The 27,891-nt window shown below is 53.9% G+C and overlaps 9 protein-coding genes across 11 annotated transcripts; 2 read left to right on the plus strand and 7 right to left on the minus strand.

The window, feature by feature from the left end:
* Positions 1-245: 245 nt before the first annotated feature.
* PV07_04897 (phosphoribosylaminoimidazole carboxylase, catalytic subunit) lies at positions 246-806 on the minus strand (the record flags this gene model as incomplete). The annotated part of the gene is made up of 1 exon (XM_016391748.1): positions 246-806. The coding sequence occupies one exon, from the start codon at positions 804-806 to the stop codon at positions 246-248; it is 561 nt and encodes a 186-aa protein (XP_016249267.1).
* A 796-nt stretch (positions 807-1,602) lies between these two features.
* On the minus strand, positions 1,603-4,149 carry PV07_04898 (uncharacterized protein; the record flags this gene model as incomplete). Its single annotated transcript, XM_016391749.1, has 2 exons — positions 1,603-3,570; positions 3,625-4,149. 2 exons carry the CDS (start codon positions 4,147-4,149, stop codon positions 1,603-1,605), a joined length of 2,493 nt encoding a protein of 830 aa, XP_016249268.1.
* A 3,738-nt stretch (positions 4,150-7,887) lies between these two features.
* Positions 7,888-10,457, minus strand: PV07_04899 (uncharacterized protein; the record flags this gene model as incomplete). The annotated part of the gene is made up of 3 exons (XM_016391750.1): positions 7,888-8,721; positions 8,781-10,183; positions 10,240-10,457. 3 exons carry the CDS (start codon positions 10,455-10,457, stop codon positions 8,279-8,281), a joined length of 2,064 nt encoding a protein of 687 aa, XP_016249269.1. The 3' UTR covers positions 7,888-8,278.
* Positions 10,458-11,043: 586 nt separating this feature from the next.
* Positions 11,044-11,974, minus strand: PV07_04900 (uncharacterized protein; the record flags this gene model as incomplete). Its single annotated transcript, XM_016391751.1, has 2 exons — positions 11,044-11,763; positions 11,885-11,974. The coding sequence occupies 2 exons, from the start codon at positions 11,972-11,974 to the stop codon at positions 11,044-11,046; spliced, it is 810 nt and encodes a 269-aa protein (XP_016249270.1).
* Positions 11,975-12,614: 640 nt separating this feature from the next.
* PV07_04901 lies at positions 12,615-15,160 on the minus strand. 2 transcript variants are annotated; one of them, XM_016391752.1, is made up of 3 exons: positions 14,822-15,160; positions 13,707-14,755; positions 12,615-13,624 (listed from the first exon to the last, which is right to left on the minus strand). In XM_016391752.1, exons 1-3 carry the CDS (start codon positions 14,835-14,837, stop codon positions 13,526-13,528), a joined length of 1,164 nt encoding a protein of 387 aa, XP_016249271.1. In that variant the 5' UTR covers positions 14,838-15,160; the 3' UTR covers positions 12,615-13,525. The 2 variants fall into 2 exon arrangements, with proteins under 2 accessions (XP_016249271.1, XP_016249272.1); XM_016391753.1 differs by having other exon boundaries at positions 12,615-14,755.
* A 1,507-nt stretch (positions 15,161-16,667) lies between these two features.
* PV07_04902 (uncharacterized protein) lies at positions 16,668-19,188 on the plus strand. Its single transcript, XM_016391754.1, has one exon. It carries the CDS (start codon positions 16,911-16,913, stop codon positions 18,603-18,605), a length of 1,695 nt encoding a protein of 564 aa, XP_016249273.1. The 5' UTR covers positions 16,668-16,910; the 3' UTR covers positions 18,606-19,188.
* Positions 19,064-21,450, minus strand: PV07_04903 (uncharacterized protein). The gene is made up of 9 exons (XM_016391755.1): positions 21,130-21,450; positions 20,871-21,069; positions 20,701-20,809; positions 20,469-20,644; positions 20,145-20,401; positions 19,939-20,087; positions 19,726-19,870; positions 19,435-19,662; positions 19,064-19,362 (listed from the first exon to the last, which is right to left on the minus strand). Exons 1-9 carry the CDS (start codon positions 21,256-21,258, stop codon positions 19,177-19,179), a joined length of 1,578 nt encoding a protein of 525 aa, XP_016249274.1. The 5' UTR covers positions 21,259-21,450; the 3' UTR covers positions 19,064-19,176.
* A 221-nt stretch (positions 21,451-21,671) lies between these two features.
* Positions 21,672-24,504, plus strand: PV07_04904 (uncharacterized protein). Its single transcript, XM_016391756.1, has 8 exons — positions 21,672-22,128; positions 22,182-22,490; positions 22,584-22,750; positions 22,838-23,014; positions 23,111-23,422; positions 23,492-23,505; positions 23,563-23,650; positions 23,703-24,504. The coding sequence occupies exons 1-8, from the start codon at positions 22,063-22,065 to the stop codon at positions 24,445-24,447; spliced, it is 1,878 nt and encodes a 625-aa protein (XP_016249275.1). The 5' UTR covers positions 21,672-22,062; the 3' UTR covers positions 24,448-24,504.
* Positions 24,469-27,804, minus strand: PV07_04905. Of its 2 annotated transcripts, XM_016391757.1 has the most exons (10): positions 27,603-27,804; positions 27,398-27,541; positions 26,947-27,319; positions 26,782-26,887; positions 26,615-26,729; positions 26,436-26,515; positions 25,607-26,355; positions 25,408-25,547; positions 25,272-25,351; positions 24,469-25,209 (listed from the first exon to the last, which is right to left on the minus strand). In XM_016391757.1, exons 1-10 carry the CDS (start codon positions 27,756-27,758, stop codon positions 24,726-24,728), a joined length of 2,427 nt encoding a protein of 808 aa, XP_016249276.1. In that variant the 5' UTR covers positions 27,759-27,804; the 3' UTR covers positions 24,469-24,725. The 2 variants fall into 2 exon arrangements, with proteins under 2 accessions (XP_016249276.1, XP_016249277.1); XM_016391758.1 differs by having other exon boundaries at positions 26,947-27,541.
* Positions 27,805-27,891: the final 87 nt, after the last annotated feature.

The following is a 27,891-nucleotide window of genomic DNA, read 5'->3' on the forward strand; positions in this document are numbered from 1 at the left end:
TCACATGGGCCGAAGAACAGTCGATGAAGGATAAGGGAGTCGACTAGGTGACCAGCAGCTCCCCTAGCTGTGGAAATAACATAATCTCACGGAGTATTGTACAGACGTGGGTGGTGAAGATATCTAAAGGGTTGTAAGGTCTCGATTACTATCAATTTATGCTTTTCCCACCAACCCTCTTCTCCCATCCCGACAACCAACGTCCTCACGCGTCAATGGGCCAAATCCCCCTTGTTGGCCGAGATTCATGAATCCAGTTTCTGATACGTCGCCCAGCCCTCTCTCTGTAACCGAGCCTCCTTGGCCATGTTGTCGTCGTCCATTTGCTTCAGATGTCCCGCCACCCACTGGCGCGCGGCCTCGTCGCTCGTGGCCACGATCCGCGCCGCCAGGATCGCCGCGTTGACGCTGTTTCCAATGCCGACCGTGGCGACGGGGATGCCCCGGGGCATCGACACGATGCTGCACAGGCTGTCGAGGCCGTCCAGCGCCTTCGCCTTGACCGGCACGCCGATGACGGGCAGCACGGTCTCGGAGGCGATCATGCCGGGGAGGTGCGCCGCGCCCCCGGCCGCCGCGATGATGACCTTGAAGCCGCGACCGGCGGCCTTCTTGCCGAAGTCGAGCATGTATTGTGGCGTGCGGTGCGCCGACGTGATGTGCACCTCGTAAGGGATGTTGGTGCTCTCGAGCACCGCCAGCCCGGGTCGCAGCGTCTCCAGGTCGGTGTCGGATCCCATGCACACAGCTACCAGTGGTTGACGCCCCGACGTTCCCTCCGGGTAGCTTCTCGGTGCCTCGGACATGGCGATAGTTGGAATTTCAAAGTATTCTGGTTAAGGCTGTTTGTATTTCACGGCTCTCAGTCTGGCTTATTGGATTCTGGTTCCGAAGTCTTTTGAACACCAAGTGAGACCGTGTCACTGAAGACAGCCACAAAGAATACTATAAAGCTTGGAGAGAAATGTCCCTTGGCTGACTTACTGTCGGGGCCAAAGTCCTCAGCCCACCTTTCCAAAAGACCGCCACCGAAGAGCCGCCACTTTAGACGTGCCTCGTACAGGTCTTGCCACCTCGCCAATGTGGGTGCTGCAAGTACTTCCCCCGTGTCCACTACAAATTACAGCACGGGAATGAATAGTGGGGAGAGCTGGCCAAAGATGGCTGTCTGGGACCTGTTTGGAAGCTGTCAGACTTCTCGCTGGAAAAGTGGATGGGATGGATTGGCGTCTCACGACCGTCGTCTGAAAACGACCAGCGACAAGAGGCGAGCGAAACGGCCCTATAGATGGTACGTTCTAATCAATCATTGCATTTATATGGCTACCACTCTCTTCATAATCAGAAATGCTCGAGAATTGACCTCATGAAATCGCCACCTGAGCACAAGTGTGCATGTCGTTACTCCCTAGATCTATCATGGACTATTCCAGGACCACGGTAGTGCCAGGTGAAGACTCGGATATCGCTTGAAAAGCCGTGCATTTTCTTACAAGTCTTATCGTGACGACCAGTGGATAGTGCTTCACCCCCTTCCGCTTCTTTTGGAATTTGAAAGAGCAATACAATCCAGGCTGAGAGTAGTTGAAAATTGACTGAGACCTAGATAGACTCCCAAAAGTTGAGACCAAACCCAGGCATGGTTTCTGATAGGTTGATGGGCTCCAGCACTGGACTCATGGCGAAGTTGGCTTGAAAGTCCTGCATAGTATGGTCCCAGTCACGCCACATCATCTGCGCATCAAAATACTCAGAGTTGCTTGCGAGATCGGAGCTGGTACTGTGCATATTCAGGCTCTGGCTTGTGCCGTCAGGCATCATTGACTCCGTGGGCAGAGAGACGTCCACATTCTTTCCAGCAGGGTCTTGTGTGAATGACGAGTTGTGAAGTCGTGACGAAGATGGTGCAGAATGTAAAACGATTGCCCCGCGATTTCTCGTTACGTTTTGGTTGTTCCAAAGTTCGGGGTGCGCAGTGGGTAGTGGCTCCAGGAGAGGATTATCGGTGCGTACAGGGTATTCGGCTGGTCCCGCACGAGAGTCGTTGTAGGATGGCCTTCGTGTGAGCTGACTTCGGCTAGACTCCTTTGTTCGGACCCTGTTGGCGTTGTGAAGGAGTCGCTGTAGCGGTTCCCAAAGCATGCCTTTCTCTGCCCGCATGTCTGTAGACCATCTCTCATAGACCCTCTCGACCACGAGCCATGCGCGAGTTGAAATGGCATCATCGGGCCTCTCACAGAGGTAAGCCAAGACAAACGCAACAGCATGCCATTGTGAATGTGTCAAGAACAGCCAGAGCCAGCGTGAGGCTCGTTGACTTGTCTCCAGCAAATCCGACAGCTCCAAGACTTCCACCGCCTTTCCAAAAACAAAATGCCGCGAATCAGCGATGTTGGGGTCACAGCCGCCATTCTTGAAAAGAGAACGGTAGCTCGCGGCCAGCCACATCTTGGCCAACATCAGCCGGGCCCAGGTGGCAGACACCCAGTCGACCGGCTGCGTGATGTCACAGTGCTTGATGTAACGGTCGTAAAATCGATCCTCAATGGACTGTACCATCTGTTGTCTCTGCGCCATGGTTAGGTCGGCACCACGACCACCGATCGGCGCGTGGTAATGCAATTTGCGAATGGCGATTGTCACCTCAAAGCGGACCAGACAAAATGTCATGTCCGTGTAGCCGGTCCTCTCTGGTTTAGCGTCAGTGTCTTCGGGAGAGAGTTCCGCATCGTTTATATTTGAAGGAAATTCCGTATCGTAATTGTCAAAGATAGTTGGTTCAGACCCGTTGTCCTCGGACGATCTGAGGTCCAGCACACATATATGCCACCAAAGACGGCGCCGCATCTCAGTCTCAAAAGGTGAAAGTCGAAATCGGGTCCCATCTCGGTGCAAACCCATAGCCTGAGCATTGCGAATAGCCACTCCCAGGAGTGCCGATACAAGGCGCGAATGATCATGTCGGCGGACGCAAAAGAGGAAGAGAACCAAAGAGGCGAGTATTGTCAAACTCTGAGACTCCAGGAACCGTGCACGCGCCAGCGACTGTTCCGTGGCGAATCTGTACCGTGCAAGCATTTTAGTTTTCTCTTCTCCAAGCAGTTTCCTACAATCGTCACTGGTCAAACTTGTCACTGAAGCATAAAGCAGCGAAAACATAAGGACCTCGGTGGTCTTGGCGATTTCCGGGAGACGTGGTAACGCTCCAAGTATTGTCGATCGCAAGGTCGGGCGATGGAAGATTTTGAGAACCGGATCGACGTTGTCCAAGAAAATGTCGAACAAGGTTAATAGCTGCGTGGAGGTTGGATAACAATAACCCAGTGTCATCGTCCACGACATCGGGCCAAAAACGAAAGACTGAGAACTAGGATGGAGGACCCGCGGTCTCCTGGATCTCTCGGCGAGTTCAGTCTCTTCCTTTTGTGCTTCGTCTTGTTCTTCTTCTCCTTCTCTGTCTCCCTGTCCACTCCCCCCATCCCCTTCCTCTTCTGCGTTTCTTTCTCCTCTTTCTGCCTCTTCGTCGTGGTCAGATGACGCCCCACTCAGGACATGATGCATCTCCTCGATCTGACGTGTTCGTTAGTTATGAAACAGTCTCATACCACGAGAATCGTGTTTCACCTCTCTTGACATATTTGCCCAGAAGCTGTTACTGATGTACATACTCCGGTCCTGGTCGATCACCAGCCGTGCCGGGTCCTCGTTAGTTGTTAGGTCATCGAGTAGGACCTTTGAAGGTGTCGCTGCCGACACATTCTTTCTCTCCCGTCGTCTGTACTCTGGGGTTGCAGAGAGATTATCCAAGGCTTGAGGTTTACTGAACGATGCAACGGGCTCGTCAGATTGAGCCTTTGATTTTTTAGGCCTGACTGGACATCGCCTGGTCTCAGGAAAGACACATTGGCTTTCCGCTTTGACACAGTTGGTGCATGGGTGCCGACGATTACACTTGACCTTCCGTCGACGGCACTCGCGACAACTCAACTTTCGCAGGCGGTCCGGGAGGGGTGTTGGCTTGATTGCTCTGGTCGCGCTCTTTCCTCCATCGACGTCGTGATCGATCACGGTCGCAGTAGACAGGGGATGGCCAAAGCCACCAGATTCGGACTCGTCGGACATCTCGGACATCTCGCGCATCTCGCGCATCTCGGTTACAGCCCTTCCAGGACACTGACTCGAAGTGAGCGGGAGAGCGATAAGATAAGAGCCGCAGCTGGGAGCGTCAGGATTGGAATCGCCTATGATCCGAGTGTGGCTTGCAACGTTGACGCCCGCTGTCTAGTACTTTCAAGAGGCGGCAACTGACGAGATAAAAGTAAGGCTCACTGTGTCTGATCTTACGAGAAGCTTTATCTGCGATAAGCGGTGCCCGTTACGAGGGACTCGCCTGCGCCCTGCGGACGGATAAACCTTGGCCAAATCGCCGAACAGCGAAAACTCCGAGGGCGTGGAAACGCGGGGAGAGACCCACCGCTGGTTCCTGGCCTGGGAAGCTGACTATGCCCAAAGTTGCCTAGCTTCATCCTGGGTGACTTGCCCACGAGCGAGACTGTTATATTCGCAGCCACCGTCCCTATTGTGTATCTGCGTGCAATATGCTCGCTTGCATCTACCCCCTCCTACACTGGCCATGGCAGGTGAACGGCCGAAGGATCACCTGTGCGAGTGGCCAGGCTGTGGCAAGACCTTCAGCAGACCTGATCATCTTCGGCGACACCGTCTCAACCATTCATCTGGAGGTAGAACTTGTCCTCGCTGCCGAGCTCACTTTAAGCGCCGCGACTTACTCGGTATGTGGCTTCGTGGTTTCAGCGCCCGTCTGGAATGACCCAGTCAATCTGTCAACCTTATGTTAATGTTCACAGCAAATGTAAATGCTGACCCACCCTTCCTCATGCAGAACGTCACTTGGCAAGGCATAGACAGAAAGACGAAGAGGCCGGAGGAGAGGGCTTGGGCATCGTCGCGACACGCAAACGCCTGTGGCGGGATGCAGACGGAAACATTGTCAGCAAAAGACCGTCACTGCCCCAGCCGGCAGCACGAACAAAGGAGGACGCCGTTGAGAATGGAAACAGTTGCCGCGAGAAGCGTTCTAGAGAAGGTCAACCTGCTTCTCGAACAGAAGCTTTACCACTAGAGACTTGTATCGTTTTTAAAAGCACGAGTCAACAGGCATGCTCTACAGAGGATGCAGAGCCTACCGTCGACTGCGATACCGCGGACCACATGATGTCAACGACCTTTTTCCCTGTCGACGAAGGCGCACCAAGGAGCCCGACTTCTCCAATGAGAACAAAGAGCGCCCCAGACGTTTTGGGAAGCAATTTGGAGACAGACCTTGGTAGGCAGAATCCTAATCCCATCATCTGCACGTCGCTGAGATTATTTTCGTTTCAAGCAGACTTGAACGGCGCGTTGGACAAGTTTATAGATAGCGAGTACAACTGGTTCTGGGATGTCGACGATCTATCAACATGGAATGTACAGTCCCCGCAAAGTATCGCAGGGCAAACAGAGACGCTAGTCAACAAACCGGGTACAACTGAAGATGTTACATCCCACGCTCAATCAAACACTGTCACGGCGAAGGTATATTACTGTTGCCGAGTCTGCTGGAGGGTCAGACTAGCTCTCGAAGATTCAAGAGCTAACTGCGTCTACAGAATATGGTTTCACATTCGATCTCCCCTGATGCTACAATCCGGGATGGTGCCACCGATTGTCGACTTCGCCCTTTGCCACATTCGCGACCAGAGCCGTTGCCGCCGCCTCTTCCGACTCCTATGTCATTTGTCGATGAGATCTCTCTGCTCGACTTTCGGCCAAGCAGCCTAAGCCCTTCAAGGGCTCAAAATACAGTTACGGCAGCATCAAGTACCCCCTCGATCGCATTTAGCCCTCCAGAAAGACACGAAAATCCAGTCATCGGCGCCGTATCTCGAGACCAAATCCTTGAGATCGTCGTTCAAGCGAGAACACGAACGAGTGATAATGTCCTCGTCGATGAGAATCATCCTTTGCTCTCCTTATCTGCTTTGCAAGACTATTGCGACGTCTTCTTCACTCACTTAAACAAAACATTCCCGCTGATACATGCGGCAACTTTTGATCCAAGCCAAACTTCGCCTTTGCTCCTCCTTTCACTTCTTATCTTGGGTGCCAGTTGCGGTGACGACGACGCACATCATCTTGCCGTGTGCATCCATGATGCCATGAAGCCCCAAATTCTTCAGAGTGTTGCATCAAGTGTGGTTCCAGAGCTGTGGTTGCTGCAGACTGTCCTGCTGGCCGAATGTTTTGGCGTTTGGAGAGCTGGCGAAAAACAACACCATTCCGCTCACCTGTTCCATGGCTCTCTCATCAAGTAGGTTTATCACTTCTCCCTGCCTGTCAGACATAGACCAGCTCATATCTCTCCCTTTACTCCAAAGTCTTATTCAGAGAAGCGACTGTCTCAGCGTTGCAGAGCCCGCGTACTCGGACGCATTAAAAGATGTGGAGTCGCGATGGCATCACTCGATGGAAATCGAACAGCGTAAACGACTCGCATATCTGTGTTTCCTCCTCGATACTCAGCGAGCTGTTTTATTTTCACAGCAACCCAACATGTCAGCAACAGACTTTCGCAGCGCGCTCCCTTGCTCATCAGTGGTTTGGGAAGCGAGATCTGCCGAGGAATGGGACTACCAAGTGACTCAGCAACAGGCCCCGGAGTCATTCTTGACGGTCTTGAGATCCTACCTTTCTCGGCCAATGTCGACCCGTTATTTTCATCTCGACGGAATATCCTACCTCCTCCTCCTCCACGGACTCATGTCCGTCGCTTTAAATTTGAAACGAACGAGCGATATGTCTCTGGGCTGCAACAATTTATCTGACAGCTCGGACTGGCGCTCGAGGGTGGCCACGTCTTATGACCTGTGGAAAGCCGATTTCGATGTTTACTGCTTCCAGGCTCGGTCCTCCAGTCGACCTTCGCACTCGGACGGTGCTCTTGAAATCGGAGCCTTGAAGCACTTTGCTGATACGACCCTGGCGGTGTATCACGCCGCGCATATCACCCTCAACGTGGACATTTCGCTCCTGCAAACGTTCGCCGGAGCGCCCCTGATCAGCAAATGGGTGACGAAAGCCGACCGTCAGCTGTCTAGCCAGAAAGTGCAAGCCTGGGCCACAGGCGGCGCAGGACGTGACCCGGCTCACGCCGCCGTTTGGCACGCTGCACATATCCTGCGCAGCTGCATCGTCGACTTCAACGGCCAACAGCCTCAGTATAGTTTCCAATATCCCTGGTGTGTCTATCTTGCGAGCTTGACGTACTGGGCCTTCTCGCGGGTTCGACAAGGCCGTGACGTGGTCTCCGGCATGGTGCCGCTCACAAGCATGCACAACAAGAACAATTGCAACCAGAGGAACGAAGTCGGAACAACAACTGAAGCCACGCTGGAAGCTCTAGCGCAAATCTCTGCGCTGATAAGTGGTGGGCCGGACCGGCTCTCAGAATCCATAAGGTCCTGGCCGATGAAGGGACTCATCACGGCTATAAATACCCGACTGAATGACGTGCAGTGGGGAGTTGCTCTCCAGGGCATGAGGGATCTTGTGCAACTCAACGATTGAGGAGAGGTTTTTCTTTTCAAGCGATCCCACCAGTGCGAGAAACAGAATAGACGACCGTCGAATCTTCGCCTCACGACAGACACTTTGGACGCAAGTGAAGCGGGACAATAACGGGCAGGTCAATTTCCGAAGAACAAATAAACAGGCTTCCCTTTCCCCTGCACCTTCTCCGCAGTGAGATTCCTTCGAGGGCGCCATGGCCGATTCTCTCTGGCCGAACGACTATTTTGTCGCTATTTGCTTCAAAGCCGAGAGCTTCTATTATTCGATAGAGGAACGCAACGACATTTCCAGGGTTGAGGCGTATCAGACTCTATGTTACCAGCGAATGTGCCCTTAGGGCCTGATATTGGCAATGGCATTCTCGGTCTGCGCATTGCCCCGAAAACCAGGATCCGCCTCTGCACCAGCAAGCTGCTTTCTAGAGCGCCATATGATATGGGCCCGCTTGAGGTTGAATTCGCCGTTCCTACTATCGCTCCGACTGTCTCCTCCGTGTCGATCGGATCGTTGTGGACGGCTTCCGCAGAAGTTGGGTTCCGGCAGTCTGTATGCCCAGCGAACGGTACCACGAAGCACGCACACGTCTCCCCTTATTCTACCGGATCAAAGTCGAAGCGAGAGGTTCTCTGGCGGGCTGAGACCCGCTCAATCACATAACATTACCGAACCCCGTCATGTGGACATTTTGGTCACTGGATGGCCACGGTCCGTCAGGAAACCCCGAGTGGTCGAAGTTCTCCAGGTAATTCACAAGGTTGTCCGTCAAGTCTTGCGTGAACCCGTAGAGGGTATGCAGGCTCGGAATAGGCTCGACACTGTGCTGCAGGCTAGAGGGCACCTCCTCCGCTTGCCCGGTATGCAGAAGACGGCCCGAGAACGAGCTCTCATCCTGGCTCCGCTGCGCTGCCACGGTGGGGTGCATGTAGCCGAGAAGCTGCTGGAGGAAGGAATATGCGCGCTGAGCGAAAGCGTGGTCGTGAGACATAGTTTGTATCATCCGCAGCGCGGTATCGACCTTGGAAAGCGCTGCTCGGTCGTTGCTGCACGCTGGCTCGACGACGTGGGAGACCAAGACGACCACAGCGTTGAACACTGGGGTTGCTCTAGTCAGGCTTGAGCTGTCTTAGAGAGACACTTTTGGATTCACTTACAATAGTAGATGTTGAACCAATTCAACCCCATTGTTTTCTTCGTGTGCTCATGCCTCAATGCAACCATGTCAATGCTCTCCATCGCGGCGTGGATGCAAATGCTGCGGCTCGACTGCAAAGCATGGCTCACAACTGAATCCTCCACGTCCTGGTGTCCCAGGAGACCGCGCAGTGTCACCATGAGGGATTGTCGGTGTATCAGAATCCGGACCATGTTCCCGCGCAGGGCGAGAATCCAAGGCTGTTCTGTGGGCGCCTTGTAGTCGAGGATCAGATGGGACGGCAGGGACCGATGCCACTTCCGGTATTGTTCATCGAGGGGCATGACCAACTCCACGACCTTCCTGCCACTGTCGACGCTTTCGTTCAGCTGGGACTTAAAGGCCTCGATGATGCGATAGAGTTTGATCACCTCGATGGAAAAGGACATGGTGGAGGGGGGTCTCGGCATGGGCGCGCTCTGGATATACTCGTCGTCCAGATCCGTGGGCAGGCTGACAGAGCACTCATCTGACCGGATCATTGACGGGCGATCGTAGATCATGCTGAGAAGCACGTCCAAAGTGTAGGCCGCGTACCACACTCTTCTCTTTGTCTCTCGCAGGGGCTGGGGATCCGTGTCGGGCGGGTCTTTATGCAGGCCAAGCCCGTACGCGATCCTGATGGCCAGGCCGAGAATGTTCCAGCATTCATTCGCACAGCTCGAGCCCTGCAGGTATCTCGCGCCAATCAACAGGGCTTGGACGTGTTCCAGCTTCCAATCTCGGAGCAGATTAGGCTGGATGAGCGAGATGGCGATATCATAGTGCCGTCGTGCCGCGCGAGGGTTGCCCCGGGCATCAATGACCCAGTGTGACGTGCAGATGGCGAATATCATGTTCAGGAGGACGAATATGGACCTGTGGTGAGAGCGTTGTTCTGGCGGACACTGGAGGGCGGCGTCGAAGAGCGGCCGAATGCTAGGGACATGGAACACGGGCGACAACGGGTGGCGAAGCGTGAAGAACTGGCCGAGCAGCTCGCTTGCATTGGCTGGTAGAGTGTACAAATCCTGTTCTGTGAGTCGGGACTCTTGTTCTCGGACGTCGTTGTCGGTGGTCCTCGAGTAGGCCTTGACACTCTCGTGGCCGTGAAGGGCATTCAGTATTAGCTGAGTGAATGAAACCCCGCCCATGGACACATCTGCGTCAGCCACTACGGCTGATGGGTAGCCGCTAGAGGAGGCGGCTGCTGAAGCGCCGGGAGTTCCTGGATGTCGGGCGCCAGTGGCTCGTTCATTTCTATAACTCGAAGGGGGAAGCGATGTTGTTGATTCAATGCGGGGGATGGGCCCGATTTGAGCTGAGTCCAGCCTAGATCTGTTTTCAAGAGCTTCAAGTCGTTGCTCGAGCGCTCGGAGATAGCTATGGTTTGAACTGCATCAGCGTGGCCTCTTTGCGGGGACGTTTTCGTTGCTTACTCTTGCTCCACGACCACCGTGTTGCTTGCACCCCCGGAGATGCCACGTTGCATATACACGCAACTTCGACCGTTATGCTCGCAGGTTGAGCAGACGGGTTTTCTCCCGTCACATTTGGTCTTCAAGGATCTGCAGCTGAAGCAGGAGACAGCAACCCGGTTGCGACGTCTTCTCTCTGCGACTGTGGCATCTTGCTTGCCTCCTCGATCTGACGACATCCCGGTATAGGGCTATGTAGTTCGAAAGCGTGGCGGGTGCTACATGGTGAGAAACCGTAGCCTCACGAATGCGACGAGGGACAGCGACGGGCAAGAATGAGAAAGTCGTTCGTTTTCGGGTCTGGTGTTTGTGGAAGGGACAGAAACTGTTGTGTCTGACATAGGCTTTTCCTCTTGATGACAGGCCATCTAGCGTACCTAGCCACACTAGCCATCCGTCGATTCCTGTCTGACAAACCAGCCTATGAATCCCCGGAAAATCTCCCCAGCTCTCATTCTATTCCCCGGCCCGAGAACAACTTCCCACGGGGTTGAATATGGAGACCCTGCGATTTATCCACTACCCTGAACTCCCTGGACGGCAGCCACCTAGGCAGTGAACGAACTGCCTCGAGCGTCACCCCTTTAGCACTCTCGATAATTTTGAGATCGATGGTGAGGAGTATCACGGACTTGTTGGGACGATTCGAGAAGGAAAAATCTAACTACACCTATGATTTCTTCCTACAAAAGGGGAGCAGCACCTCAATTTGAAGCTCTGCCAATCATTCTTCGATGAGCGGTCTCCTCGCCTCATGCCGGCCCTTCAGTGTTGGCACCTTCTGCGTTTTGGGGTGAAATAGTGCGTGATCCGTCGTTCCTTGAAGACAGGCTTTGGGGCCACCGCCTCCAACCAGTCTTCCCTCGAAAGAGAAGGCTCGCTATATTCCAGCGCAATTCCATATGGCCGGATCTCGTCACGGAGCCTATCCATTCGATCCCACGGATAGCCATCCCCCTCTGTCTGCGCATAGCATGGATCTGGGTTATATGTGATCTCGATCCTTTTCAGCGCCGCCTTCCTTGCAGCGGCAGCTTTCGCCAACGCTCTCAGCCACTCTGCTTCCTTGGTTCCAAAGTCGGTCCAGGATTCGGAGTGCTGGTCATATATACCGAAATCCCACCCGAAAGTCTGGAGGTTTGAAGCGAGCAGTGCATCGGCATCCTCGCGTGAAAAGACCAAATCCCTGTCCATCTGCCACCTTGAAAGCCTCAAGGTCTCTAGGTGTGGAAAGTCAGACGCAATAAATAGCCGGCCTCTGCCTTCCGGGGACGGATAGCTGATATCGACGGTTTTTAGGGTCTCCTTGTGCACCAAGAGCATGGAGTGGAAGCGGGGCAAGTCCAGGTAGTAGGATTTTGTGTAAAGGCGGCCGAAGTGGAAATGCACGAGTTCCTTCGGCCACTGGATGAGGCGGACTGTGTTTTCGTGGGATCCTTCAAACTCGTATAGGGAGAGGTTGGATAACGTACCGATTTGTTGTTTCTACAGGACAGCGTCAGTTTTCGTGGTCGGTTCGAGGAGATACCAAGGTTTGAAATCCTTGCTTTCTTTCTCTATTTTCTACCTATATAGGAACACTCGGTTTGTGAAATAGTGGAAGTACCTTTGGTAGCGGCACCATGAGCGGTTGTCTTTTGTCTGAAAATGCATGGACCTGTAGCTTTCTGAGCGCTGGGATGTCGATATTCTGCATGATCGCTCCCAGATAATGACAACCCCCACCTATGGAAAGGTGCTGGAGTTCAGGCATGTGCTGAATAGCGGTCTGTAGACAGGTCCATATGTGTTCCTCTCCTGTGAATCCATCAGAGATTTTTAGACATCGCACCCTCGTGAACCAAGCGACAAAATCATTTGCGATGGAGAAATCTTCTGGTGTGGTTCGATCGATGTGGGCAACCTGGATGAAAAGCACTCGGCAATGTTGAGAGAGTGAGGGATTCTCTTGCAGGCTCCGGTACAAGGCTTTCACGGCCCTAGTTGAAGGCACGGTATAGTCTCTCCAACCAAAGCCAATGATGCGATAGAGGAGGGGAAGTACAATACGGCTAAAGCGATGTCAGGTAAACAGCAGCGATTTTATGCCTGGGCAGTTGTATTGCGTCTCGCAGTCGCAATAGTGGCTCGAGAGACGAGGATTCACTGTGGCGAGCTCAAAGATTGTGCGGAGAAGCTCATCGGGGAGCCTGAAGATGGATGGGTTGTGGGACGTGGTACGAGCATGGACGACAGGGAATCGCAGAAACGTTTGATGGAGTGAAATGAATTGAGCCCAAGGGGGGGTCGAATCCATGGTAGGAAGAGACACCAGGGGAGTTGGATGGTGTAAAGCTTGAATGATGGTAAGAAGTCAAGAACGGCGATGAGGTCGATACACATTCTTCTTAACCCAATGGACCAATGTACTAAGGCCAAGCCCCTCCAACCTCTTCTCCGTCCTCCAGTGGGCAGCAACAACTCGGCATTACAATGAGATTCCGTTCGAGGACCATCCCACTCCCAGGGCCCCTGCGTGTTGCTCTCCCGCGATACTCCATCGACAACCTCCCACCGGTGCTACACGCCCTCTCAGAGGAGAGGAGAGGAAGAAGGCGCTCTGCATCCGTTCCGCTCCATCAACCACAGCGCAGGGCGGGATGTCTAGGTTCTTCTCAGGACGCAAAAGAGGAAGAAGGGTGCAATGCTAGAAGAGGTGAGGAAGGTCAGGGACTTGTACGACCCGCCGCGCGAGATGAAGGGACTGCTCAAAGGCGGCTTCAAATTCGCGGTGTAGAACCTATCACATAGATGGAAGGCTGGAAGCAGGCAAGACAGATGAAACAAAATACAAAGTCCTCTTTGTCTGGATCATTGTTCGAGCTCTCCCTTTTTTTGCCGTGGCTCTAGCCTCTAGTAACCTGCTTTTTCCCCGTAGTACTTTGGTAAATACGTGCCATGATAGTCGTTCACGTCAAGTACATCCGGACCTCCCTTTTCGGGTCGTAAATTCTTGAGCGCCTATTACTGCATGTTCGTATGCTCCCTGCACACATAGTTCAAGAGTTGTCCAAGTCGTAGATCTCGTCCTTCGGACAACTTGCAAATGTTCAACCCGCTGCGTTGAAGATGTCAGCAACGCCATTTGAAGAGTTGGGCGGCATCCGCGTGAATCTGCGGCTGCCACCCAACAGTCAGAATATCCAAGCTCGGGTCGATCTGTCAATGGGTGGGCATCGTTTGGAGCTCTAGCGCGTGCGTTCTGTGCTCAGGCCTCATCCCTCAGCACAGCGCCCGCGCCAAATTGGTCGGCCATATCTGCCTTATAGCGCGCCAGGAAGAAGCCGCCAAAAGTCCGAAGGGTTTCCTGGCAGAAAGCAGTCAGAAATGCTGCTTTGCATCGCTCCAGATGCGGTTCAGGAAACGTTCCGCACCCCGGGAATCCGTACCGCCGAGACCAAGCCACTCAACCATCCATTCATATCAGTAAGCACTGTTGTAACATCCTTCCAGCGCCGTCTGACCCAGTCTTCCACCCGGCGATCTTTGTAACCCTTCCATCTCGCCCATATGACGAAGAGAAACACCAAGCTCGCATCGACCAGGATCTGCCGCACGAGTGCCCAGGCCAGCCATTTAACCCACGTTGATATCCGATAGAATATCCTTCTCCGCCTAGAGGTCAGCTCGGGGGAGAACGAGGAAGATGATAGCAAGTGGTTTGCGGATAGTTGCTCTCGTAGTGCAGCAACCTCGGTCGAGAGATGCCTCAGGTGAGATTCAATGCGACTTCGCCAGTCGGGATCAGAAGGAGCTCGTCGTGAAGAAGACAACGGGCCGATGACCGCGTGGGTTACTGGGTCCACCTCCTCACTCTCCACAATATCATCGCTGCCTCGCTGTGACACTGGCGACAGTACTCGCAACCGATTGGGGTCGGAGTTTAATCTGCTCAAGCTTTCGCCTTCTCCTCGTGTGCTTTGACCGGGAGGTAGACTTCCAAAGCTCGTTGTCTGCCTCAGGCCTGCCCGCTCCAGCCGTCTAGTAGGCGACTCTGCATCCTCATCCTCTGAGCTCCCACTTTGACTTTTGATCTGGTTCCAAACGAATTCCAATTCTGACACCAGCTCACGAGACTCCTGCGTACCCGAAGCATATTCCTTCATGGTCTCTATCAGTGTACTGATGTACCGTCGTTTGGCTTCGGTGCGGGACATGCCGGCACAAGCATGCCAGGCATCCCATTTCTCAATTTCCGCCTCGGCTTCTCGTACTCGTAGGTCTCGAGATGCGTATCTGTGGACGTTGTTCGACTTGGAGTTGTTCGGATCTGGAGAAACAGAGGGCAGAGTCGGACGCGGGAGGATCGATTCAACGTCGCCTTCCATGGACTGCTTATAGAGCCCATAGAGACGTAAGCGGGCGGAGGGAGGTGGTCGTGAGGAGCCCGTTCGAGGGAGTCGACGGACTGTGGCTAAGGCATGGACAAAGACGCGGTCTGTGTCGGAAGAAGTGAGACTCTGACACGGTGCCATCAGGGTATGAAAGACGGGTTAAGACATACCCACGGAGTCCGACATGGCGCCAACTGCGCCCGAGGCCTGCTTGCCTCTCTAATATACCGGCGGCGAAGATGGTTGATTCAATGTCAAATGGAGGATATCATTCGAAATGCCCCGTGCCGAAGATGCTGTGCGGAGAGAGCGGGCAATCAAGCAGTCGCGTGAGAGGGCTGAGGCGAATCTAAAGAGGATGAGATGATAGAATTAAGTGTCAATGAGAGTCAACTGGCTGGGTATGGACTCTGAAAGTAAGCCGAAAAAGTATTATAACAAGGCCGGTGGTATAGCTGGGCGACTGCCGAAGGTTGACATGGACACGATCGCATTGACTGGCAATTGGCAGGTGAAGCAATCAATTATTTGATCATCTCAGGCTTTTCGGGATCCCAAGGCCTCGGCCTGAGATTACGGCGCAGCATGTGACCGCAGCGCGGCAATATACCAAGTACCACTCGTGCCACAGCTCACAGTCCACCATCCTGTCTCTCCATCCGCAATCACTTTGGTTTCCAGTTGCCCTCGCTGCCTCCCTCCTCCTACCGACAATATCGCCAGTGACTCCATACCGCTCTATCCTCCTACCCTCTCTGGCTCCGATTTGCCACTCAGCTCCGTGGTCTCCCTAGCAATCCCATGTGACGGCTGTTCAGGATCACTGTGCGCAGCTTGTCGGTTTCTAGTTGACTCCTTTGGCGCTTCTCCGCCCATGGCGTACTTGCTCAGATCTCCATACTTGATTGTGTTCAGAGCACTCTCGTGAGAAGCGTGGAGATGCACTCGCGGCACTGCCGACTGTGATACTTGTCCTTTCTGCGCAGCGTCAAATGCTTCCTTCCACCGATGTGCGCACAGACACCATTTCATCCCATCCTTGACCCCGGCCTCTCTCAGGTTGTTGCCTCTCGAATTTGTAAAATCCAGAAACTCTTGGTTCACTGTGGCTGCTACTGAATGGTTTCCCTTGTCCTCGGGTCCGGTCCTGCAGTAACCATCGCGAAAGAAGCCGGTCGGAGGGTCTCTAGAGTGCATTGCCAGCTGCCCACCGGCGACTGAGAGTATGTCAGATTGTATTCACGAAGCTTGGACCCAAACAGGCACACCATTCTTGTTCTTCATCATTTCCTTGCTTGAGGTCTGAGGTGTCCCGGCCATCTTGGATGATATGCTCAAGTACCGGACAGTGTGTGTGTGTGTCACAGTTTCAACGGCGCTCAATCAAGGTCGCGATGTCAACGTATCTTCAAGAGAAGGAATCAAGAAAGCGAGATTTAGACCACATTCGGACCCTCGCACCCATTTTACAGTCTGGAGCAAATGATCAAGCCTGCGGTTATGAAATCATGACGTTTTGCGGAGTGTTTACATCACCAGGAGCTGAAACAAGATGTCGGTCGGTACAAGCCAGAGCTCATTGATGACAGCATGAGTTGTCGCCTTCGGTGTTTTCAATAGGCATGGAAAGGGAGGCCAGAATAGACGGCTCCAAACTTTTGTCCCGTCATGTGCAAGAAAACAGCAAAGGAATACCTCGAGGCTGCTTGGTGCCAGGACCACCACTTACAACGTGCTGATAAGATAAGAGCTTGCTCGGAATCGATACCCGTCAGACATTTCGTGTTCGGCAGATCCTTTTGTGTGCCTGATATGCCTGGTATGCATTATATGCGAAGCACCATCCTGCGTCTTCTCTCTCCACTTCCTCCAACATAACAATGGATATAACGGACAACACCCTCCGTGGATCCCACAAAAGCACGATGGATCAACATACATCTTCTGCATACGGAGTGTGTCTCTCCTCCCCGGCAAAACACCTCGGCAATGTATCCGGGGCTGCGGATAGACACCGCGGGGAGATGTACGGGGCATCCTTCTCCATTTCGACTCTGCTAGTTGGTGCATCGGTTATGTCCATTGACGCCAATGTCGATCCGTCCTTTTATCCCCAGATCTCTCCAGGAAGTTACCTCGCCCAGAAACCATGTTAAAGATACCAGTCATCCCTAAACTTGCCACTTCAGTACTCATTAGCATCTTTTCTCTCTAAAGCATAACTGAACAGACTAAGGCCACAACCTATTAGTCTCTGCTATGCTAAACAGGCATGGCTCACAAAAAGATGAAGCTTCGAATGAAGATGTCATGATCCCTATAGCCGTTGATGGCGCTGTGGAGGTGGCGGTTCAGAATGTACCTCTGCAAAACGATCCACGATACCCATCCACGCCTGATGCCAATGGCATTGAACATCGATACTTGACCTTTGAAACAGATATTCCACTGAATCCGGTACTACCATCCGGGGCCAAGAATGAGCTTCCACCCTGTCCAAATCTGCGCGATTACGACAACCCATTCACCTGGTCGCTCACCCGGAAGAATCTCATGACTTATCTCTCCTGCTCAGTCAATATCACTGCTGCCTACTCCGCCGGCTCTTATGCTTCGCCGACAGCACAGTTGACTGAAAAATGGGGGATCTCTGCCGTGGCATACAAGACTGGCATTACTATCTTTACAGCCGGGTTTGGAATTGCTCCTATGGTGCTGGCACCATTCTCAGAGATCAATGGAAGGAGACCTGTCTTCATCTTTACCGGAATCCTCTTCGTCATATGTCAAATTGGCTGCGCAGTGACCGACTCGTTTGCAGGGATGCTGCTGGCTCGATTCTTCCTCGGTGTTGGAGGGTCTACATTCTCTACCATGGTCGGCGGCATTCTCGCAGATGTTTGGGTCACAGCTGACCGCAATGGTCCCATGGTCCTCTTCACGGGAGCAACCTTGTTTGGTACCGGTCTAGGGCCTTTGGTATCCGGTTTCGTTGCACAGCGCACTTCATGGCGTTGGGTGTTTTGGATACAGGTCGTCACCAGCGGTACCTTGGTCAGTCTTGTCACCATTTTCTTCAAGGAAACGCGGGGTAGTATCATTCTCAGTCGCAAGGCGAAGTTGCTAAACAAGTGGTACGAGCAACTGGAGGCCGCAGGAGCCCTGGGAATGGAGGTGGAGGGCGATAGCCTAGACCCAGAAAAGAGCTTGAAGAGGTATTGTCGAATCCGGTGGAAGGTGAAAACAGACGAAGAACGATTGTCGCTAAGCCGAATGATCGCGGTCTCCCTCTATCGACCTATTCACATGCTAGTCACCGAGCCTGTGGTCTTCTGGTTCAGTCTCTGGATTGCATTTTCCTGGGCGGTACTGTACCTCCAATTCGGGTCGATTCCTCTAGTCTTTGAAGTCAATCACGGCTTCAACCTAGAGCAGACCGGAGCCATATTTACAGCCATGTGCGTCGGAGCGATTATCTCCACGATCCTGAGCATCTGGCAGGAGAAATGGGCGGCTAAGCACTACCCGGTCAAGATCAACGGCAGCCCAGAAGGGAGGCTGATGTTCACCTGCATCGAATCGGCTTTTATGCCAATTGGCTTATTTTGGTTCGGTTGGACATGTTACTCCTCCATCCACTGGATTGTGCCCACGATTGCCATCGGGGTCGCCACAATGGGCATCTTCAGCATCTTCCTCGGAACCTTCAACTACACAGCGGACTGCTATCATATGTATGCGAGCTCGGCCCTTGCAGCTTCGGGAGTCTGTCGAAACTTACTGGGAGGGTCGTTCCCACTGGTGACAAATCAATTGTTTACAAACCTTGGGTTCCAGGCTGCGAGTAGCCTCTTGGGCGCCATCGGGCTCGCGTTGACTCTCGTACCTTGGGTCCTTGTCCTGTACGGACCGAAGATCAGGGCTAGGAGCAAGATTGCGAGCTCATTCACTTGAGACAGCATTGTTTGACTACTGCCTATGACTTTAGCGAGTTCAGCATAACCTGGATTGAAGTATCGCCCAGCCAATTTTTGAGGGAAAGAGCCTCCACCCTCGGAATACCAGGCCTTAATCTTTTGGCCAGAGGGCAGAGAAATGTCAACGAGAGAGGTTAAGCTACTAGTCCTCACTTCCGACAATCGCAACAGACAAGCCACATCGATAGCAATCTCTGCAGGGGGAGGACCATGCTGACGACTGCAAAACTTGCCAGGGTTGAAGTCCGATAGAGCTTCACGACCCGATATTATGGGTTTCGTTCTGACTCTCTCAAATTCCATCATATTTGATAGCTCGCCTCGCCGAACCTTCACTACCTGCGTGAATTGGTAGTACATTCTCGGGTGAGCTGAGTGAGGACGGGAGCCATGGAATGCTATCATGGAGAGAAAGGCGGAGTGGAACCCAATGGATTATGGCAGGACTTTTGTTCAAGATTGTAGTATATACAACAGGCGCACGCGGCAGAATTGGTTAGTCGCAAACGCCACAACAACTGCAGGTCAGCTTCCAGGATCTGGCCGGACTAAAAATCCTCTTTCTGACCCTCGTGTGTGAAGTTGTCGATGTTCTCCGAAACGGACGTGACGGCCACCTTCTCCCCTTCGAGCTGGCCAACCCGGCGCTCGGCGTCGGTATAGTGAACTTCGGCCGGGCGGAAGGGGTTGAACGGGACCGCAAAGATGGCGTCGATCTCTTCAAGAGCGCGACCCTGTCACAAGACATGCAGCGTCAGCTTGATCATCCACTCGGAGGAACTGGCCGTGGAGACGGTCCAACTCACCTTGGTCTCGGGGAGGAAGAGGAAAGTAAAGAAGAAGGCGAGAATGGAGATGCTGCCAAACACCCATCCGACCCCGAAGTGGATGTTGTTGATCATGTAGGGGATGACAAAGTTGGTCACAAACGCCCACACCACGTTCCACGACGTCCCTAGTGCTTGCGTCTTTTCTCGCACCGCGGCGTTAGGAATCTCGGAGCCGAGAAGATACGGGATCGAAGCGCCACCCATCTGCGGACGGAGATTGTCAGCGTATTCATCTCGCAGAAGGACCGTTGGGGATCTGGCACTCACATTGTAACTAAATGCGTACAGCATAAATGCAGCCACAATCATGTTTTTGTCACTCGCCGTCTTGTGCCCCATACCACCAAGTCCGGCCAACAAGTATATCCAGAAGGCCTGGAAAGAGTATGTAATCATGAGGCTGTACCGACGACTATAAAAACAACAGTCAGCTAGGGCACGGACACCAAACAAGAAGTATGACTGGACATCTGAACTTACCCAAGTTTGTCGACCAAGTACATGCCTGGGAGGACTGAAAGGAAGCTGAGACAGCTATTAATGATGGGATAGGTGAAGGCCTGATCCGCGTATCCGTTCGTCTTATAGAATGTTGTCTGGTAGGTGGAAACAAAGGCTTGGCCGGTAGTCTGTGGCACACCGGGTTAGACAACCAATTGACAGGCTCAGAGAAGAGTGACACCTACCTGCTGGAAAAAATAGTACACAATGACAATGGCCGTTCGTCGGAGATTAGTTCCGCGCACGAGGTCCAACCACGGGGCCTTGTGGACTTGCTCACGAAGAGCCTCTCTGATGGCATGGATCTCGGCGGCGCACTTGTCATCAGAACCGTCGCCTTTCGGCCTGAGTCGGCGGAGGGCGGCAATGGCCTCGCTGTCACGATCCTTCGACAAGAGCCAGCGGGGAGAGCTAGGAATGAACATGGTGAAGAGGATTATCACTGCGGGATCGCGTTAGCGATATTGGACCATCGTCAGCGTGCGAGGGAAGGTGATGGATCCACTCACGGACGGGGAAAATAAATTGGATGCCAGTGACCGCTTTCCAACCCAGACCGTCGGTTCTGGTCGAGAATGCCTTGTTGACCCCAGAGGCGACGACTGTTCCGGCGTTGAGAAAGAGTTGGAGAGAGACGACAACGAGGCCACGGAATGGCGCCGGGACGATTTCAGACTGGTAGGTGCTGGTTATGCCCGTCAGTTTCGCGCAAATAACCCAGTTGGGGTGTTGAGAGCTCACGTCACGTCGACTTCGACCAGGCCAACCGACATATAGACAATAATGCGACCAACGATAAACTGTGCGAAGCGCCCGGATCCTACGCCAGTGCCAGCTGCGGTGATTTCGACTAGATGGGACACAAATGAGCTTGGAGAACACAGCTGGGCTAAGGGAATGAATTAACTCACTGATAATCCCGACGAACGAGACCGCTGACAGCCCAAAGAACACTGCACGGTGGCCAAACCGCTCAATAGCCGGACCGGCGAGCAAGCACCCAAGGAACTTGCCAATGAAGGCGAGAGAGGACAGCAGCGATGTATGGAGAGAATCGATGGAGTATTTATCGGTCGAGGGATGGTACGAGCCAAACTGCCTCACGAAGCCCTGAAGAGGGTGTCAGTGGTGTCCCCAATCAATCCCATGCACAGAACCCGGGCCACTCACGGGATTGGCGAGGATACCTCCAAAACTCCCAGTGTCATACCCAAAGAGCATGTCGCCCACCAGCAGGCAAAAACAGGAGAAGAGAAGCATAGGGGTCACCATGGACCACGCCGAAGGAGGGTTTGCCATGGCAGCGGTGGTAGTTCAGGGTCTGAATGATGTGTCTCTCTCAGAGGTTGTCGCAGGCTGGTAACAGGACGATGGGAGACGCAGCTCTGAATTGGCGCATATGCATCTGGGGCGACGATGCAGTGGGGTCCTCGCTGGTCTTATATCCAGAGAGAGACAATTAGTCTCGAACGTGTCCAGGAGTCCCCATGGGGACCCTGGGTGAGGTGAAGAAGAGGCGAAGAGGCGAAGAGGGTGAGGAGGAGAGAATTCCGAGCGAGAAGTATAACTGCGCCTCTCGGAGCGAGTCTTCGCCCGGAGCGCAGTGGCACAAGGACACCAAAAACCCACCTCAGCCTTCCGAGCGAGATCACCTTTCACGCTTTCATCAAGCCTCGCCGTCACTCCATCACTCTTCTGATCAGAGCGAACACACGGCATTTGCAATCTGCTCCTGGCGCATTCTCCCGCACGCCGTCTGAGATCCCAAAAATACCGGAATCCACGCCTCCAGGGGCGCAGTCTCCTCCACAGTTCGTCTTCCGGCTTCCCTCCCCTCCATCTCGCTTGCATTCCTAGGCCTGAAAACCGGTCATGCATCCCTCTTTTTCCGAGCATAGACTTTCCGTGTAAGATGTTGACAAGATATTTTCTGCATCGCGCGCCTTTTGGGGACTTTGAAATAGACGTACCAGCAGATGAGACGGCTCGGTGGTGTATAACAGACTCTCTCACCACGTCCACATTGGCGCCATTTCAGCCAAGTTTCACTCACTTACTAGACAATCGCAACCCCCCGTAGGTCGTCCTGTTGAAGGTATCAAGATGAACGGTGGGCCCAACGGGATGCCCAAGCGTCCCAACTTTCTCTTTATCCTCGCCGACGACCTTGCAAGTTGCGTCCTCCCTCAGGCCAAAAGCCTTGCTAATGATCGAGTTGCCAGGGTTTCTCCGATATAGGATGCTATGGCGCCGAGATCCAAACTCCGAATATCGACCGTCTGGCCGCCGAGGGCGTTCGTATGCTCAATGTCCACGCCGCAGCGGCTTGCTCGCCCACGCGCGCAATGCTTCTGAGCGGAACCGATGCACATCTCGGTGGGCTTGGCGTGTTGATCGAATACAAGAACAGCGAGAAAGGAGCGAAACGGTGGTCTGGCAAAGCAGGGTACGAGGGATATCTGAACAATGAAGTGGCAACCTTGCCTGAAATCCTGACAGATCATGGATATTTTACCGCCATGTCCGGCAAGGTCAGTCCTTCGTTGCTCCGTGGCTGCCTCTCGCCCTCATATGGGGCAACCTGCACGTCTAGTCGAGCTATCCGGGAACTAACCAGTCTGCAGTGGCATTTGGGGCTACGTGCCTCTCAGGGGCCGTGGGAACGCGGTTTTCAGAAAGCATTCGCTATGCTGCCGGGTTGCTGCAACCACTATGGTTGGGAGCCAGTCCAGGAGACCTTCCCCGTCGGTGGTCGGCCAGTCCATGCTGAGAAGGGCAAAAAGGTTCAAATGTGAGTTCAAGACGATGGCGGGCCATTCTGGCGGGATATCAGGAAAGGCGTGGAACGAGACGAACTGACCGCGCTACTTGACCCCAGAGCACCCAACAAGACGGAGGACCCCGAGGGTTTCTACTCTACCGATTATTATACCAATCGATTGATCAATTTCCTCGAGACTCGGTCTGACGTCGAGGCTGCAAAGCCGTTCTTCGCCTTTTTACCGTACACCGCTCCCCATTGGCCCCTCCAATGCTCCAAGTCGCAACGCGATAAGTGAGTACAGACCCAACTCCGACCTTTTGCAGCTTCCACCTCGAGCCGTGGAACAATAACTTTACGGCGAGGGCTGAACTAATCCTTCCGTCATAGGTACGCGGGAGTGTACGATGACGGTCCCTACGCCTTGAGGGAACGCCGACTGAGAAAGCTCACTGAGATGGGAATTATAGACAAGTCTGTTATCCCGCACAAGGTTGAGACAACCACTCAAGGCGTTGGGGAATGGGACGACCTTACGCCCGAAGAAAAGAAGCTCTCGAGCCGGGCGATGGAAGCATACGCTGGCATGGTCGACTCCATCGACGTCAATGTCGGCAAGGTGGTAGAGTATTTGAAGAAGACTGGAGAGTACGACAACACGTTCATAGTGTTCATGAGTGACAACGGTGCGGAGGGTGCTGCGTGAGTCCTGTGTCTCTCCTTCACATCAACTTAAGACTTGAACTGATCAATGTGATTCTTGGTATGCAGATTGGAGGCTGTCCGTGGGTTGAGACTGTTGCACCTATTTCAATACACACAGGCTGACTGACTTCTCGCAGCGGTTATGGGGGACAACATCAAACGCGCGATCCACCAGTACTACGACAACTCGTACGAGAACATTGGCTCCTGGAACTCCTTCACTTGGTATGATTTGTACGATCGAGCAAACTGGTCTGAGCTGACGTCGGAACTCTAGGCTTGGTCCGCTTTGGGCTCAGGCGTCGACCGCGCCTTCGAGGTTGTTCAAATGCTACCCATCCCAAGGCGGGATCCTGGTGCCCTGCGTGGTCAAACCCCCCGCCAAATCATTTCTGCCCTCATTCTCTGCCGGGTCCTTCAATCGCTCCTTTGCGACCGTCATGGACTTTGTGCCTACTTTCCTCGAACTAGCCGGCGCCTCCCTGCCCAGTCCGATGGAGCGAAGGAAATGTGAATGCCAGGGCAAGGACACCGCCCCGCGCAAGATGACGACTTTCCGAGGGAGAAACGTGCATGCCGTCCGCGGCAAATCGTGGATTCCGTTCTTCTCCCGCGGGAAGAGAGCAGAGGACAACGAGATGTGGGCCATCCACTCATCCTCCGAGCCCGTGGGGTGGGAGCTGTTCGCGCGCGGCGCACTGCGGAAGGGAGACTGGAAGATTGTCCACTTCTCCAAGGAACGGGGAGGCGCGGGCGAGGGCGACGACGGCTGGGAACTTTTCAACGTCGTCGACGATCCCGGAGAAACCAACGACCGGGCCCAGGCCGAGCCACAGAAGCTCCAGGAGCTGCTGGCGTGCTGGGACGAGTATGTAAGTGAGTGCGGCATCGTGTGGGGCCCGGGTGCCATGGCTCCTGGGCTGGGCAGGGATGAGGCTCCGGAGTTGTGGGAGGATGAGATTGAGCTACAGAAATCGTGGATGGGGGCGAGGGGAGGCGAAACACCTGTGCCTTGTCAATGAAAGGACAGATTTCCGGGCTGGGGTTTAGAGCATGTACGATGATATCTAGATATACACATATATGGATCCTCAGCAGGCGGGCGACGTTGAACGGCCGTTGCTGCGAGGGGCGTCGTGTGCCGGTATTTTGGTCGTTGAATTTATGAACCAGAGCTTCAGGGTCTGTCAGATAGCTGTACCTGAAGATAGATCTGAATGTACTATTCATATAGGTCCAACTGGTGCAAACCACATCACGTCTCGTGCTCGGATCGCCCAACCCCAAGTCTCTCTGCGCGTTACATCTGAGGGAAAGCCCTCGTCAGGTCACCGCTGTTCTGAGACCACGGCAAGCCCGAGTCATCCAAGAGCCACGAGTAATCCAGCGAAAACGCTTGGTCGGCGTTCTCGGGCTGCGCGAGCCCCCACCACGGCTGCGCGATATGCGTTATGTCACCCGCCTCAACGCCTTGTGCTTCGGACAGATCCAAGGGGGCGTTCGCTTGCTCCGCGTACGGGAGGGGTTGAGCTGTCGCCGTCGTCGTCGTCGAGGAGGAAGGCGGCCTCAGAGCGTTCCGGACGTCCATGGCGTCAAGGCGTGGCGAAGGGGCCGCTGAGGGGGGCGCCGTCGTCTCTTCGCCGACCTTGTACTCCAGCAGGGCTTCGTCGCGTGCCGCGTTGGTGGACGACGACTCGGCGCCGCGGCGGATCCGTTCGAGCTTCGCCCACCGAAAGTCGCGGAAGTCGTACTCGGCGGCATCTTGTCCGACGAGTCGGTACTCGCTAGAAGGCATTGCGTTAGTCAGGATCTAGCTCACCACCGCACATACGAGGGATCGACAGACCTTCGAAACGCCGCAAAGTCGGTCTGGTTGAGGAGGTGCGTGCAGTCACTGCGCAGGAGCCGGAGAACGGCTTCGATATGCTTTGAAGTTTGACGACGTCAGTTAACATGCCATCCCGTGCCGTGTTCTGGCTTACCAGCTGCTTGACAAACTCGGATCGTTCTGCAATGTCCCGAATCACGGTGAGGAGATGCGCAATTGCCTCCATCAGCTCAGGCGCTTTGGGGTCAACGAAGGGATCCGTCTCGGACAAGCGACGAGGCTCGAAGAGAAGGACTGTCGTATTTTAGGTCAGCAGGGCCAAGGTGGACGACCAAAGAAGAAGGCACCCGTACTCTCAAGGGCGACATATGCTTGTACGCCAATCTGGGGATCAAAGCTGATACCAGCCTTTAGGCCTTCCGAGATGAGTCCAGCTATTGGTAGAGCATGAGAGATTCTGTTCCGCCGCGCGCCGGCTACAAGCTCTGATTTGGCGGGGTCGCCTTGATATACTTGCAAGGCAGCGCGGCCAATGACAATAAAGAGGTTGTGACGTAAGATGTGTAAGAGGATGAAGGTGATTAGCCGGTCACGATGCAGAAACATGTTGTCGGAGTTGAAATGGAACCGCTTGGGCAAGGCAGCAATAACCTCCTCTATATCAGCCTCAATGGCGACCAGCTCGGTCGACAGCTGATCAACGCTCTGCTCCTTGTGAGAGGCGCGAAAGGCAAAGTGGAGAGCCCGACGACGTGCGGCAGCAGTTCGAAGGAGGTATGCAGACATGTCGAGGGGCGCTCGGTCGAGGTTAGCGGCATTGGCATTGGCAGCGTCGGCAGGATTGTAGAAAAGTGGCTCGGTTACGACCGTCTCGTCGGCCAGGAAGCTTGCCTGGTCGCACGGAAGTTGGAGACGATAGGCCTTTTCGTCGACAATGTGGAATCCGTATCGCCCTCCATCGACAATGGTGTCGACATAAAAGGTCGACCACGCCACGCGCCGGAGAGCTTCGCAGGACAGAAGAGGCGACAGTCGCAGATTGGAGGCGAATTTTGCCGGGTAAGTACGGTCGAATGTCTGTAAAGACATCATCTGCATCATTCTAGATAGAGTATCAATTTCCAGGCATCTCGAGAGCCAGTGTGGCAAGGACAGCAACAATCTATTAACCAGACCGCTCACCTTGTGCAATTAGCGCCTAACAGCCAGGCAGACGTAAAGTTGCCGCGATTCAAATCGTAATGTTGGGCTAGCAGGAGTGTCTGCTCATGCAGTTAGTCCCCGAGTATAGAGCAACAAACAACTGGACTTGGTTCATGAGAATAGCAACAAAAAAGCTGTGCGAATATGCCGCCACGCACCATCAGCTGGATCGCTCCAAATCCCTGGTACATGCGCGGAAGAAGACTGCTAATCGCCGTATTTGCCCAAGCATCTGCTTTCGCCAAGTTCTCCGGGGTGGCCTTGGTCGCAAACCTGCGTACGGGTGATAAGTCGAATGTTGTACCATTAGATGGAAGGAGCTCACCGCATCGCGCTGGCGATCATCATAAGAGTCAATTCCCGCGGAGCCTTGCCTTTGGAGAGGAGACGATTGAAATGGAGCTGGTGAATAAATGCGAAGAAGCCGAAATCTGAGGGCGTGTGATCAGCAACAAGTCTGTAAGAGACGAGAACGAACAAAATGACTCACGGTGAACAGAGGAGAAATAGAGCTGGACGAGATCCTCAAGCTCTTTGCCGGTCGGCAGCTGACCCAGAGGCGTTGACGCCAACGGCACATCGGTAATTGGTGGCAAACCCTCTAGCTCACGACCCTGTTGTGGAGGGGCAGCTGGAGGATGTTCGTGCTCAACGTCGGGGTTATTGATCTGTGAGCGCTGGGGGTTGTACGTGGAGGGCAGCAACGTGGTGGGAGAAACGACCATGGACCTGCTGTTGTCGCTCGGGAGAAGGGGCAGAGATCTAGACGCTGTTGCTTCACCGTCTTTTTGGGATCGCACGCATTCGATGCCCAAGTTGCTGCACTTGACGCATGCATTATCTATGTCCCCGACGCATTTGAGCTGCATTCGGCCATTGTCAGATGAATGGGGCAACGGGATTGCTTGTTAATCGGCTCGCAAATGTGGAAGCAGTGATACCTTCTTCTCCCTACAGAAGTCGCAGGCTGTCGCGTTAGGTCTCCTTGAGGGCTTTGCTCTCTTGTCGTCAGGCCCGGGCCAAGCACAGGTCCTCTTGCCTTTGAGGCATTGGATGCACTCTGGTTTCGTCTCGTCACATTTCACCTGCAGCATTCATCTCGCATTGGCTAGCTGTCGCGTCAGATGTAGTGGATACGCGGCTTACCCTCCTATACCTGCATGTGCGACATCCTGTCCGTGTCCGATGGATCACGGATCTTGTTCTCGGTGACGATTCGTTCGGCGGAGAGCTGGTGAGAGGGTGAACCGGAGCGTCATCGGAGCGCCCAGACGGGGGAGTCCATGTCCCTATGTCATTCATCTGCAACGGGATCAGGAAGATCCACGAAAATAGGTGCGTGGTATCAGGTCAAGGCGCGGAGGCAAAGAAGAAGAGTAGAGACCGAAGTAAATATAGAGCCCATGCCTTGCCGCCCCTGCTTTGGGTCTAGCGC

Source organism: Cladophialophora immunda, assembly GCF_000835495.1.
Source record: "Cladophialophora immunda strain CBS 83496 unplaced genomic scaffold supercont1.3, whole genome shotgun sequence".
Lineage (NCBI taxonomy): Eukaryota > Fungi > Ascomycota > Eurotiomycetes > Chaetothyriales > Herpotrichiellaceae > Cladophialophora > Cladophialophora immunda.